General features: G+C 45.8%; 1 protein-coding gene across 1 annotated transcript in view; it reads left to right on the top strand.

The window, feature by feature from the left end:
• Positions 1 to 15603, top strand: part of KIF9 (kinesin family member 9) — a 275713-nt gene that overhangs the window by 204287 nt on the left and 55823 nt on the right. The window contains exons 18-19 of the mRNA XM_030196974.1: positions 1364 to 1543; positions 8279 to 8394. Of these exons, the coding sequence (XP_030052834.1) occupies positions 1364 to 1543; positions 8279 to 8394 (296 nt within the window). The remainder of the gene's footprint in view (positions 1 to 1363; positions 1544 to 8278; positions 8395 to 15603) is intronic.

Below are 15603 nucleotides of genomic sequence, written 5' to 3'. Positions count from 1 at the left end.
TGGAAGTATGTTGGGCATTTGGTCTGACAATGTCAGGAGAGTTTTCTATTGTTTCCATTCCACTGCTTTGGTATCATTCATACTGAGGTTTACTTAGCTGCACAGGTCCAAATATAGCAAACCTCGGATGTTCTCTCTATCTCCACCTGCTGGTAGAGGGACACAACCCACAAGTCTCTGGATTGATCTGTTGGGACTAATGGAAAGAAAATTGTCAGGTAAGAATTAATTTTTCCTTAGGAAAGGGATGGTAAATAAGACCAAGAATACTATAATGCCTCTGTATCGCTCCATGTTGCGACCTCACCTTGAATATTGTGTTTAATTCTGGTCGCTGTATCTCAAAAAAGAAATAGCGGAATTAGAAGAGGTTCAAAGAAGAGTAACTAAAATGATAAAGGGGATGGAATTCCTCTAAATCCTGAATAGTGTAGAATGGATAACAGAGAATCAATTTTTTACTTTTTCAAAAAGTACAAAGACTAGGGGACATTCATTGAAGTTGCATGAAAATACTTTTAAAACAAATAGGAGGAAACATTTTTTTACACAATGAATAGTTAAACACTGAAACTTGTTGCCAGAGGATGTGGTAACAGTAGCGTATCTGGGTTTTAAAAAGGTTTGGACAAGTTCCTGGAAGAAAGGTCCATAGTCTGTTATTGAGATAGAAATGTGGAAGCCACTTCTTGCCTTGGAATTGGTAGCATGGATTGTTTCTACTCTTTGGGGTTTTGCCAGGTACTTGCGACCTGGATTGGCCACTGTTGGAAGTAGGATACTGAGCTAGATGAACTATTGGTCTGACCCAGTATTGCTATTCTTATGTTCTTTCCCTATTTGTGCATACCATAAACTGCCTTCTACAATTTTTTATTCTGAATATGCTACTCTACTCTTTTCACATTAAAACTCTTGACCACACCTCAAACTTTATACTCTGTGTAAAAATCACTGGGGATAAAATTCAAAGGGATTTAGTCACCTAATTATGGAGCTAGCAGCTGGATGTCAGGAGTGAAAATTCCACCTCTCCCCCCACCTTTGCTGAGCAGCTACATCTAGCCACTTAGTTTTAGATGCTCTAAAGTTGAATATTTTTGGAGGCAGAGTCAGGTAGAGGGAAGAACTCTGGTATCTAGCACTGAAAATCCTAACCCTGACCACTGACATTGTCTGCCTATATCTAGCCAGTTAGATTTGGGATAATATTCAGTCACTACCCATCCTAGGGTGTATCTTAAAATTAGCTTTGTGACCTTTTGAAAATTCACACCATTGTGAATCATCTCTTTAATGTCACACTTTTATATATCCAAGTTTGAATCACAATACATTTTCTCATTATCCTCTTCCTGAACAGGAGAATATATCAGTGATGGAGGCCAGACTATAATTGATGAGGAGGAATTTATGCTGATTGTGAAGCTCAAGGACCTGAAGAAACAATACAGGTCTGATTATGATGAACTGCAGGACTTGAAGGCAGAAGTCCAATACTGCCAGCACCTTGTGGATCAGTGTCGGCAGAAGCTACTCACAGGTGCTCTTTCTGCCTAGAATTAAGTGCAGCTTTAAGCTCATGCTGGTTTCCATTGTCACAAAGGTTCAAAGTTTATATGCAGTATTTATGTGAACGACACCAATAGAATCAACAAGGCACCGTGTTTCGGTGCTGGGCGCCTGCCTTAGGAGTCTGAGATAATAAGGGGAAGATGCAATAAAGACTCGTTAAAGTCCTTCCCTTACCGATTCCCTTAGTGAATTGGTAAGGAACGGGCATGCATCAAGGACAGGGAATGCAAATGAGCTGCTCGTTGTAGCTCACTTGCATTCTCTATTCCATCAGTAAACAGTTGGCCAGTCGAGCATGCACAGAGCAGCCAAGCATTATGCTGGCTGCTCTGCACCTGCCAAGGACGTCCTTTATGGACGTCCCTGACGAGCACTTGGCTTTCTTTTTTTTTTTCCCTTCCTCCGCCGCCTCCCCCCTCCCCCTGCATTGAAATCACAGCTTCCCGCAGCCCCAGCCTCCCCGCCATCCTCCGCACCCCGGGGCCCCTGCCGCCGCTCCCCCCTCCACTCGCCCCCCCTCCGTCTGCCACCGGGCCGGGTCCTCACAACGCCTCTCACCTTCGTGTGAAGGCGCTGCAGCAGGCAACAGCAGATCGCTTCCCTTCGGGCCTCCCTCCTTCCGTCCCTGGCCTTCCCTCGTCTGACGTAGTTCTGCGAGGGCAGGACAGGGCGGGAAGGAGGGAAGTCTGAAGGGAGGCAATCTGCTGTTGTCTGCTGCAGCGCCTTCACATGGAGGTGCGAGGCACTGTGAGGGCCCAACCCAGTGGCAAACGGATGGGGGGGCAAGTGGAAGGGGGGAGCAGTGGCGGCGACGACAACCTCGACCTCAGGGGGGGCGGCGGGGCCCGGGGCGCAGAGGATGGCGTGGAGGCCACGGCTGCGGGAAGCTGTGATTTAAATGCATGGGGAGCAGCGGCGGCGGAAGGGGAATAAAAAGAAAGCCAAGTGCTCGTCAGGGACATCCTTGAAGGACGTCCATGTTAGGCACTTTAGAAGAACGTCCCTGACGAGCACTTGGCTTTTTTTTTTCCTTCCCTCACAGATAAGGGGCTCTGCTCTTCTGAGCACTTGTTGGACTTTTTTTTTTTTCTTTTTCCTTTCTGATTCCCTCACAGCAGCCCCAACGAGAGGTGCAGACCTCCCGTTAGGTTTTCCACGGTGAGGGGATCGGAAAATGGTAGTGCATCTCATTATAATAGCCTTGCAACGGTAGTGCAGCTCATTATAATCATTTGCATTCCGTTTTCGTTAGCTGCTACCATGACAGGAAAATGCCCTTTTGTGCATGTCCCTGTTTACTACTTGCACGTTAAACTGGCTAAAACCAGTTTAAAACCCACGTTTTAAGATCAGAAAGCTTAGTGCATCTAGCCCTAAGTTAGATAATAAGTTAAAAACATAAAAGAACATAACATATAAAAGAATATAAATAATTGTAGATATAATAAATATGTCACATAAAATCAGTGTAAAAAAATAATACATAAAACATTTTAAAAGTACATGTTAAAAACTAATAAACCGTAAGTGCACGTTTGTATACATAAAGCACATGTGAGGAACGATCCAATATAGACTTGTCATTCTGATAGGACAAAATAATTTTTAGGAGGTGAAACCACAAGCTTACATTGGGTAGAGATTGGGTGGCAACACAGGTAATTGGAAAGCAAAATCAGTGCTGGGCAGACTTCGACAGTCTATGCCCTCATTGTGACTCAATAGATAGGGATGGGCTAGTGTACATTTTAAGGGGCTTCAACTTTAGCTTCAGAACTTTTAGTATAAGAACAGTGCTGGACAGACTTCTACAATCTGTGCCCTGAGAATGGCAAGGACAAATCAAACTCAGGTATACATATAAGTATCGCATACCATGTAACATATAACATAGTAACAGTAAATGACGGCAGATAAAGACCTGTATGGTCCATCCAGTCTGCCCAACAAGATAAACTCATTTTACATAGTATGTGATACTTTATATGTATACCCAAGTTTGATTTGTCCTTGCCTTTCTCAGGGCACAGACCGTAGAAGTCTGCCCAGTACTGTTCTTGTACTAAGTTCTGACGCTAACATCGAAGCCCCTTAAGTTTACACTCCAGCCCATCCCTTATCTATTCAGTCACGATCAGGGCGTAGACTGTAGAAGTCTGCCCAGCTCCCGTTTTGTTTCCAGTTACCGGCGTCGCCACCCAATTTCCGCTAAGATTCCACGGAACCATTCCTTCTAAACAGGATTCCTTTGTGTTTATCCCATGCATGTTTGAATTCCATTACCATTTTCACCTCCACCACCTCCTGCGGGAGGGCATTCCACATATCTACCACCCTCTCTGTGAAAAAATACTTCCTGACATTAGTCCTGAGTCTGCCCCCCTTCAACCTCAATTCATGTCCTCTAATTGTACCGCCTTCCCGTCTCCGGAAAAGGTTCATTTGCGGATTAATACCTTTCAAATATTTGAACGTCTGTATCATATCACCCCTGTTTCTCCTTTCCTCCAAGGTATACATGTTCAGGTTAGCAAGTCTCTCCTCGTACGGTTTGCAACGCAAATCCCATACCATTTTCGTAACTTTTCTTTGCACCGCTTCCAGTCTTTTTACATCTTTAGCAAGATACGGCCTCCAAAACTGAAAACAGTACTCCAAGTGGGGCCTCACCAACGACTTGTAGAGGGGCATCAACACTTCCTTTCTTCTGCTGGTTATGCCCCTCTCTACGCAGCCTAGCATCCTTCTGGCCACAGCCGTCATCTTGTCTCATTGTTTCTTCACCTTCAGATCCTCCAACACCAACACCCCAAGGTCTCTCTCCTGAGTCGAGCTTACTAATCTCTCCCCTCCTATCCGGCACCTGAAGAGTTACTCTACACTTTTTGGATTACATTTTTTGGCATTACATTTTAACTCACAACTACTGTTTGGGATCTATACAAGTGCAGCAAATAAATAAATTGGTTAACTGTTTTTTGGAAATTATAAATGCTGATATCTTATCACCAGAATGTAATTATTCTATCAAAACTTCTATGACTCCTATTCAATTTTTTATATTTTATATATGCAGTGCTCAGTGTTTGTTATGATGCTAAATTACCATTATATGTGTTAACAACGTACAGCCCAATAACCCATGAACATCATCGCACTGTGTCTGCCTGCCTGCCTGCCTGCCTGCCTATTATATAAATTAATGTAAAGCTTGCTAATATAATTCTTTTAAATGATGGCAGGAAAAAGCTGCACTTATCTTGTTTGGGCGTGTTGGAATCCAGTGCTGGGTTCAATCGACTGCAGCTCTTGACACCCTAGTGATAGTGCTGTAATGTGATTTAAAATCAGCGTTCCGTTGTTATTCCCCACGTGGGGCCACGTTTCACCATATCGGCGTTCTCAAGGGAATACATCTGTAAAACGGGAGCGTAACTGTCACAAGCACCTCCCTGCTATTCCAGTTCTTTGGTCACCCAGTCAAAAAAGACAATAAGATTTGTTTGGCAGGATTTTCCTTTAATAAAGCCATGTTGCCTCGGGTCCTGTAACCCATCGGTTTCTGGAAAGTTAACTATCCTTTCTTTCAGCAGCGACTCCATTATTTTTCCTACCACCGATATGAGACTTTCCCACTTCTTCCCTGTCTCCACTTTTGTGAAGAGGGACCACATCCGCTCGTCTCCAATCTCGCGGAACCTCTCCCATCTCTAAAGATCTATTAAATCTTTAAGAGGTCCCGCCAGGACCTCTCTGAGCTCCGTCAGTATTCTGCGATGTATCCCATCCGGCCCCATAGCTTTGTTCACCTTAAGACTCTCCAGCTGTTTATAAACTCTTTCTTCCGTAAACGGCGCAATATCCACTCCATTTCCAGACGTTCCCTCGGCAGCCAACCGCGGTCCTTCTCCAGGATTTTCTTCCGTGAACACCGAAGAGAAATAATTGTTTAGCACATTCACTTTATCTTCATCACTCTCCTCATAGCCATTCTCATTATCTTTTAGTCTCGTAATTCCATTCCTATCTCTTCTCCTTTCTCCAATATATCTGAAAAAAAGTCTTGTCACCTCTCTTTACATCTTTAACCATTTTTGTCTTTCACTCGCGCTTTCGCTAGCCGTATTTCCCTCTTTGCTTCTTTCAGTTTAATCTGATAATCTTTTCCGTGATCCTCTCATTGTGTTCTTTTGTATTTCTTGAACAAAGCCTCTTTTTGCTCTTATTTTTTCAGCTACTCGTTTTTGTTTACTTTCCTCACAAAAAGATCAGTCGCCATATTTATAGCAGCCTTTAGCTTGGACCACTGTTTTTCCACTTCTCCTACGGTTTCCCACGCCAGCAGCTCCTTCTTCAGGTATTCCCCCATTTTATCAAAATCAGTACTTTGTGTTTTGTGCGTCTGCACTCCGCCTTCACCCTTGTATCAAACCATATGTTGTGATGATCACTATTACATAGGTGGGCACCCACCCGGATATCGTAAACACTACCTCCATTAGTGAGCACTAGATCCAGCATCGACCCTTCTTTCGTGGGTTCCATCACCATTTGTCTGAGCAAGGCACTTTTACAGGCATCCACAATCTCCCTACTTCTTTCCAATTCTGCAGACGGGACGTTCCAATCCACGTCAGACAAATTGAAATCTCCCAATCTTTCATACCAATCTTTTGAATTTGTTCTATCAGATCCTTGTCTAACTTCTCCGTTTGCGCAGGAGGTCTTTAGATAACTCCCGAGTGGATACAGGTTCCGTCTTCTCTTTCCAGGACGATCCATAAAGCTTCTTCTTTTCCCCAGGTTCCCCGCAAAATGAGTTTATCTTGTTGGGCAGACTGGATGGACCATATAGGTCTTTATCTGCCGTCATTTACTATGTTACTATGTTACATAGAGGAGATGTAAATATATCAAGTTTGCAAAAAGACGTGCAAGCATATGGGTCTAGGAAATATCACTGCAGGTTTACAGGAGAATAGAGCACAAGAATTTGCTACATAACGTTATTTTGTTTATATTTTCTTATTATTCCACTCCTAATTAGAGGATCTTTCAGTTAGTCATTAAACTACATAGTCCTTATCCCCCATCTCCTTTGATAAGGACTGTAAGGGTCATTTAGTAGACCCTTGATTGATCTCTGTATTTCCTCTTACTTTTCTGAAGTGTTTTCAACTAGTCTGAGGTGTGAGAGTCCCAAGTTCCTTCCCATATTCAATTTTCAGATGTTAAAATGCAATGTTTTAAACAAATAGTTTTTACATTATTGTTACTTGTGGAACTGATATAAGAAGTGATTACTGAAGTTCATTTTGTATATATTCCCAAACCTATACCATCTAAGATGTACTATACATTATCAAATACTGTTTGAAGCATCATAAATTTCACAGTTTGCTAGTGCATTCTATTTGGGTTATGACCCAGTAGTTCACAGGAAAGAAATGGAGCAATATTTGGAACAGTAATAAATAAATATGACAAATATAACTGTAGCTGTAACCAAAAAAATATAAATAGGCCTTAATAATATGCTCGGACTTATAGTGGTACTTGTATCTATTGCGTGATTTTAAGAAATTATCTTGTAGTCTATATTCATCCTCTAATCTTCTGATCATGGACTGCATAAATATTAAAGCATCGTGTGCAATGTCTCAGTGGCCATGTGAGAAACCTGGTTTTAATTCTGGGCCCTGGTTTCTGCTTCTCTGGCCAGGTTGGGCTAGGGATGCTTCCGAAGAAGGGAAGGGAAATAGGACTTGATATACCGCTTTTCTGAGGTTTTTGCAACTACATTCAAAGCGGTTTACATATATTCAGGTACTTATTTTTGTACCAGGGGCAATGGAGGGTTAAGTGACTTGCCCAGAGTCATAAGGAGCTGCAGTGGGAATCGAACTCAGTTCCCCAGGACCAAAGTCCACTGCACTAACCACTAGGCTACTCCTCCACTTTCACAGCCCCCATTGAGGAGGAATATTGGCCATTTTGTAATGAGAGCACACAATGACCATATTCATGGTGCACATATAACAGATTCCACAGAGAGCCACAGTCTGTGGATCCTAGCCATGGACTGCTGTTGCAATGACTGGATTGAGTGGCAGAGCTGGCTGCAGAGGGAGTAAATAGGGGCAACTGCTGTGGGCTCTGTGCCTCCACAATAGCATTTTGTTCCAGGCCCCACACTACCCCTAAAGTCAGCCTGGCTGGACGTAAGGGGATTATTTATTTATTTATTTACTTATTGATTTGGTTTCAAAAATGGGGTGGGTGTGGAGGGAGCCCAGAATGGTTGCCAATGAAAACTCAGAGGGGGGAGTTCTGATTAAGCTGGAAGCCCAAAGAACTGTCAAGCCAAAAATAATACGCTTATCAGAACACTAGTGTATATAAAGAAGCCTGGCATCTCAAGCCATTTACAGCATGTCATCCTCTTGCTGTTCCATGAGGTGACTGAAGAGTTGAGTATGACAGAATTGAGTGTTATGCCTTTGTGGATATGAGCTGGAGTGTTTCTGTTGAAGAGAGCAAGGGGTTCAAACACATACCAAGCTTAAGTTTCTGTGCCTTTGTTTACCCAAATTCAGTGCTTTCTTGTTTACTTTTACATATAGATTTAGATTTGGGAATATTCAGATTATCATTGGAGGTTTTTTATTGCTAATACAAAATATAATTTTTCTTATCCTCTCAGAGTTTGATATATGGTATAATGAGTCCTTCCTTATACCTGAGGATATGCAGGTCATCTTAAAGGGGAGAGGCAGCATTAGGCCTGGAATGATGCCTATCAGCAAGATAACACCTTTGGTGAGTGGCATATGAGATCCCTGTCTTGATAATATAACAGTCTATATTATATTTTATTCTGCTGTCAGCCAACAAACTGTGTTACCGATTAGTGCGAGAGCTCTTACCGCCTCCAAGGGCTCCCCCAGGAAATGGCCACTGGGCAAATACTTAACTTACAGCATGGCCATTTCCTGTTTTGTAAAACAGGGGAAAAAACACCTCATTTTATCTGTTGCGGTAAAAGGGGGCTTCTGTGTGTGGCAAAACCATTTGCCAATTCCTCTGTAGGAGTCCTTTTACTGCAGCTTGGTAAAAGGACCCATAAATTATGTTGGATTATCAGACGGTAATACTGGCTAATTCCTTAAGCACAGACTACTTATTATGCTTCTTCATTGATCTTCCAGTTCTTTACTTTTTAAATTAACTTGTGCTCTCTCCCAATTGCAAAATACAAAATCATTTATCTTAAACAGTTATTTATTTAATGCAGGGAGGGCACAGTTTCTTTGTTCACTCACTATTCACTAGCTGTAGACTCCATTGGATGTGTCAGAACTCTGGAATGTCTGCACTTCAAATCCATGCACTCTCTTTGCTGTCATTTTTTCTCTGTCTCAGTAGTACATCAGACTGGATGGAGCACAACTTCAGCAGGAAATACTGTCCTATTTATATCTGGAGTGCCTGTTCTGAGTTAGCAGATGCTGCATTATAATGACCAGGATTGCCTACTAATTTTAGATTTTGAGAATCTTCACATCTGACATACAGGATATAAAGGCTTTGAAGATCTCAGGAGTTTACATTCCTAAAGTCCCCTGAACTAGAGCAAACATATACTAACCTGCTCCTCTGCATGCCCTAAGGTTTGGAAACCAGTAGGCTGAGTTTATTTATTTATTAGGATTTATTTTATTTATTTTACACTCTCTAGAAAAAGTTCATTAGGTTCAAAGTTTACTTAGTCTGTTTTTTTTTTTTTTTGCCAAGAAGAGAATCATAAAAAGGAAAGGTGTTCCTCATGCATTTTATTTATTTAGATTTTGCTCACACCTTTTCCAGTAGTAGCTCAAAGTGAGTTACATTCAGGTACACTGGATATTTCTCTGTCCCAGGAGGGCTCCCAATCTAAATTTGTACCTGAGGCAATGGAGGATTAAGTGACTTGCCCAAGATCACAAGTTTGAGACAGGAAGGGTCAAAGGTTAGATTAAGGATGGGAGTAATGATAATGGATTTCCAAAATGAAAGGACTATGACAGTATCAAGGCTCTGGATAATCAAAGAATGAATATGAGGCATTAGAACAAGAATAAACTGCCTTACCAGCTTAGTGGGCCAAGGGATTAGCTGGTGAAGAAGCGAGGTGGATGGACAGCCATAGATCAAACAAATCCTGGATGGTAGGAGAATTGAAAGCGTGCCAGACTGCAGTGGGAACCACAGCTGGATTATCTGTAACCAAGGGGGGGGGAGTGTAGAATTCATGGTGCTCCTGAGGTTATCAGATTTGCTCTGCCAGGCAGAGGCAACCAAGTCAAGAGAAGTAAAGAACTGAAAGAGAAGAGGGGAGGGAAGGTCGGGTAGGGAAATAGTTTTGAAGATTTGAAATAGCTTCTGCGGTTTGTTAATAGCAAATCTAATTGCTTTGTAATAAAACTCTCTTAGCATTGTGGAGTGCAGCGAGATATTCGGCGTATCTAAGTTTGAAGCGGCCGTGTGCATCAGCGCTGCAGATTTTATGCCACCTCATCTCCTCGCTGCGCAGGCATCCTTTAAGGAGGTGGAGGCCAGAATGGTACCAGGGTGCAGATGACTATGAAGAACAAAAAGCTGGTGTTTTAACGGCACAGCAGAATCAAGGATGACAGTTAAAGACCTGTTAAACATGGATACTTGATCTGACAATGGGAGATCATGCGATGGAGGCTGAATGTGGTTTAAAGCAAGTTTGATCTTATCCTGAGTGGCAGCATTCAAGATCAGAGTGGGGTGGCTGGCTGCAAGGGGGACAGAAGAGGAGGGGTGGAGGGGTAAGCCAAAAAGAAAAAGAAATGGTAAGACCAGTGGACTGGAAAACTTTCAAAATGAGAGAGGCCTAATGTTGAAGAGGGCAGAGAAAAAACTAGATCTAGAGTGTTGCCAAGAGCATGAGTGGGGAAGTTAATGTGCTGGATGAGCCCAATACTCTGATGCCCAGATGATCAAAAGCCCTGCGCTGTTCCAAACAGCGCCCCAAAAATAGCGCAGGGACAGCGCAGGGCTTTTCTGCATCGATGATCAAAGATAATGCATGCAAATCTAAGCAGCGCTATTATCTTTGATCATCATGTTTTAGTGCGGAAGAATTGTGCCGAGCGCTCAGCACAATCCTCCCACACTTGTTTGACAGGTCTGGCCTGTCAAACACCCAAACCTGTCAAACAGCATGCCGCGCAAACCGTCTCCCACCCTCCCGCCCAGCGACGGGGGGGGGGGGGGGGCTGGAGGTCCGGCGGGTCTCCAGCATCCCCACCCCCCGAACCCAATCCTTAAGTGGCCGTACCCCCGAACCCACGCCGCCTCCCTAAAAACGCTATCCTACCCTCCCACCCACCGACGGGGGGAGGGGGGCTGGAGGTCCGGTGGACCTCCAGCCCACCCCAAATCCTCCCCCCAGCGTTGTCCTTAGATTCCCTGGTGGTCCGTGGTGTGCTGTGGTGTCGTGACACCCCCTCTCCCGGCCCCCCTACCTTTTGTTGGAGGAGGGACGCAGCCTGCCTGCCTCCCTCCTCTTCCAGTTAGTCGACGCCCAAAATGGCGGCGCCCAGCCCCGCCCATTGCATCCTGGGATGCGCTGGGCGGGGCTACAGACCATGTAAGGGAATCGCTCCCTTACATGGTCTGTAGCCACGCCCAGTGCATCCCAGGATGCAATGGGTGGGGCTGGGCGTCGACTGACTGAAAGAGGAGGGAGGCAGGCAGGCTGCGTCCCTCCAACAAAACATAGGGGGGCCGGGAGGGGGGGTGTCACGACACCAAAGCACACCATGGACCACCAGGGAATCTAAGGACAATGCTGGGGGGAGGATTTGGGGTAGGCTGGAGGTCCACCGGACCTCCAACCTCCCCCCCCCCCCCCCGTCGATGGATCACAGTGGTGGGAGGGTAGGACAGCGTTTTTCTGGAGGCGGCGTGGGTTCGGGGGTGCCCTCTGTGAACATGGGGGGGGATCGTCGGGGGGACCGGAGGTCCACCGGACCTCCAGCCCCCTGTTTGCGTTTGCCTTGGGGGGGGAAGGGGGGCCTGCCAGCATGCAACTGCATGCTGGACAGGGCTCACCATTCCTCCCCAATGATCCACAAAATCTAACGCCAGCTCGGAGCTGGCGTTGATTTTGCTGCGGCCAGCGACCCAATCTTTGGCACGCTGGTCGCTGATCATTGGGGATGAATGCGTTAAGCGCCAATTAGCATGCATTTGCAAGCTAATTGCGCTAGAAGCCCTGTTTAGCATGCATTTGCATGCTACTTGCGCTGAGAGCCCTCAAGTGCGCTGTTTCAGGCACTCGAGGGCTCTAATCATGGGTCGGCTGCAAACTCTGGCGCTAGTATGGCGTTAACAACCTCTAGCGCCGGAGTTTGCTTTTGATCATGACCCCCTGAGCTTGTCCCAGGAAGAAAACAGCGAAGTAGAAGGATGATAAACTAAAGCCATATAAAAACAGGCAGACATAGTCCTGAACCGAAGAATGCCGACGTAAGAGAAAGAAAGATTTAAAGAGGCAGAGACACAGAAGGTAGAAGAACAGAAAAAGGCCACACTTCCACCGCATCGAGCAGGGCTCCAATGAACTCCAATTGTTGAACAGAGAGTAGATAGGACTTGGGGTAGTTTAAAACTAAACTTAGTAGCTCTAGCACTCAAATAGTTCTCTGCACAGACTCCTAAGCACCTTCATTCAACGTGCTCTTCTCCAACAAATCATCCAGATAGGGAAACAGAAACTCCCAGTCTGTGTAACGACACTACAACTACCGCTAGACAGTTGGTAAAAACCCTGGGAGCTGACACGAGGCCAAATGGCAGAACACAGTACTGGAAGTGACGTGTTCCTACCTGAAATCTGAGATACTTCCTGTGGCCTGGAAGTATTGGGATATGCATGTAGGCATCCTTTAAATCCAGAGAGCATAGTCAATGGACACCATTGTTAATATTCCCTAAAACAAGGGATTCTGCACAGAAAAACTGCCATCTCTATATTGCCATGTTTGGATATTGACTGTATCTTTACTGGTTCGACTATTCAGAATATAGTAGACAGACCAGCATAGAGAAAATCCACCAGTTTTCCTAGTAGTCGGTGTATTATTCTATGCTGGTTGGGGGAAAGACTCTGAAGATGGATCATCCTTATAACTAACCTAAACTTCAGTATTAAAAGTCCAGTCAAAAAAGTTCCAGGTAAGTCTTGCTGCTTGGAAGAAACTAATATCTGTACATGATAAGAGCTGCAGAGGCAAATATTTGGCAAAATGATGAAAGAGAATATTCTAGGATGTTTTGGTAGTAAGTGAACCATCTCCTACTTAATCTCCTCTATGTGGGAGGTGTATGGCAGTCTTAAAGATTTGAACTGTATCTTTTTAAGTCTGGTTTTTTACACTGAGGGGCTCATTTTCAAAGCATTTAGACTTACAAAGTTCCATAGGTTACTATGCAACTTTGGAAACATAGTAACATAGTAGAAGACGGCAGAAAAAGACCTGCACGGTCCATCCAGTGTGCCCAAGAAGATAGATTCATATGTGCTACTTTTTTATTTGTACTGTCCTCTTCAGGGCACAGACCGTATAAGTCTGCCCAGCACTATCCCCGCCTCCCAACTACCAGTCCCGCCTCCCACCACCAGCTCTGGCACAGACCGTATAAGTCTGCCCAGCACTATCCCCGCCACCCAACCACCAGCCCCGGCACAGACCGTATAAGTCTGCCCAGCACTAGTCCCGCCTCCAAACCACCAGCCCCGGCACAGACCATATAAGTCTGCCCAGCACTAGCCCCGCCTCCCAACCACCAGCTCTGCCACCCATTCTAGGCTAAGTGGAAGTCTAAGTGCTTTGAAAATACGCCTGTATACCTTTTTCTGTGCATTTCCCACTCATGGTGTAATCTATCTAATGTCATCAGTATAGTATATACAGGGTAATAGATAAACAGTCAGTCCCACAGTGGATTTTAGTAACATCATTGTGCATGGTAAGACTGAGCTCCATTGTTTGGTCATCCTGCTTATTTTCGAAGGAGATCGCCGGCCATCTTCCGACACAAATCGGGAGATGGCCGGCAATCTCCTGAACTCGGCCAAATCGGTATAATCGAAAGCCGATTTTGGCCGGCACCAACTGCTTTCCGTCGCAGAGCCGGCCAGACTTCAAGGGGGTGTGTCGGTAGGGTAGCGAAGGCGGGATGGGGGCGTGGTTACGAGATGGCCAGCTTCGCCGGATAATGGAAAAAAGAAAGCCAGCCCTGACGAGCATTTCGCCAGCTTCACTTGGTTCCTTTTTTATCAGGACCAAGCTTCAAAAAGGTGCCCCAACTGACCAGATGACCACCGGAGGGAATCGGTGATGACCTCCCCTTACTCCCCCAGTGGTCACCAACCCCCTCCCACCCAAAAAAAAAAATATATTTTTTGCCAGCCTTTATGCCAGCCTGAAATGTCATACCCAGCTCCCTGACAGCAGTATGCAGGTCCCTGGAGCAGTATTTAGTGGGTACAGTGCACTTCAGGCAGGTGGGCCCAGGCCCATCCCCCCCCCCCCCCCCCCATCTGTTACACTTGTGGTGGTAAATGTTGAGCCCTCCAAGTTGCCCCCCTTCACCCATAAGGGCTATGGTAGTGGTGTAGAGTTGTGGGAAGTGGGTTTTGGGGGGGATTTGGGGGGCTCAGCACACAAGGTAAGGGAGCTATGCACCGGGGAGCAATTTATGAAGTCCACTGCAGTGCCCCCTAGGGTGACCGGTTGGTGTCCTGGCATGTCAGGGGACCACGGCATGTCAGGGGGACCACTGCAGTACAAATGCTGGCTCCTCCCATGACCAAATACCTTGCGTTTGGCCGGGTTTGAGATCGCCGTCATTAGTTTCCATTATCGCCAGAAACCAAAGCCGGCCATCTCTAAAGCCGGCCCAAATGCTGGCTATCTTTTTCGATAATACGGTTCGGGTGCCGTTTTACAGCAAATTGACGGCGATGGCCTGCCGAGAAGAAGGAGGAGACATCGCAGGGGGGTACGTGTGCGCGTAACTGTCTTGTTACTGGAGCTCCGGTCGGGCCTAAAGCTTGGGCTTCGATTTTAGACCAGAGTTCCAGAGTTTCGGCGGTTTTTGGGGCCACTCTCCACAATTGTACACCACTACCATAGCCCTAAGGGGTGAAGGGGGGCACTTAGATGTGGGTACAGTAGGTTTGGGGGGGGGGTTGGAGGGCTCCCATTTACCACCACAAGTGTAACAGGTAGGGGGGGATGGTCTGGGTCTGGGTCCACCTGCCTGAAGTGCACTGCACCCACAAAAACCTGGTCCAGGGACCTGCATACTACTGTCAGGGAGCTGGGTATGACATTTCAGGCTGGCATACAGGCTGACACAAAAATGTTTTTTAAATTTTTTTTTTGGGTGGGGAGTAAGGGGAGGTGATCCCCGATTCCCTCCAGTGGTCATCTGGTCAATTGGGGCACTTTTTTGAAGCTTGGTCACAAGAAAAAAGAGGGACCAAGTGAAGCGGGCGAAATGCTCGTCAGAGCCGGCCATCTTTTTTCCATTATCGGGCGCAGCCGGCCATCTCGTAACCACGCCCCCGTCCCTGTCCTGCCTTCTGTACCCTGCCGAAACGCCCCCTTGAAGTTCGGCCAGCTCCGCAACGGAAAGCAGTTGGCACCGGCCAAAACTGGCTTTCGATTATACCAATTTGGCCGACTTCAGGAGATCGCCGGCCATCTCCCGATTTGTGTCGGAAGATGGCCGGCGATCTCTTTCGAAAATAAGCTGGATAAGCACATAAGCACGGCCATACTGGGAAAAGACCAAGGGTCCATCAAGCCCAGCATCCGACAGCGGCCAATCCAGGCTTCAAGAACCCGGCAACCCCCCCCCCCCCCCCAAAAAAAAAATGTTCAATGGACTTTTCCTTCAGGAATCTGTCCAAACCCCCCTTAAACTCTGTAACTTTGTAAGTCT

Source organism: Microcaecilia unicolor, chromosome 1 (assembly GCF_901765095.1).
Source record: "Microcaecilia unicolor chromosome 1, aMicUni1.1, whole genome shotgun sequence".
NCBI classification, from domain to species: Eukaryota; Metazoa; Chordata; class Amphibia; order Gymnophiona; family Siphonopidae; genus Microcaecilia; species Microcaecilia unicolor.
The sequence above is the reverse complement of the archived record's forward strand: the minus strand, read 5'-3'. Positions and strand labels throughout refer to the sequence as shown.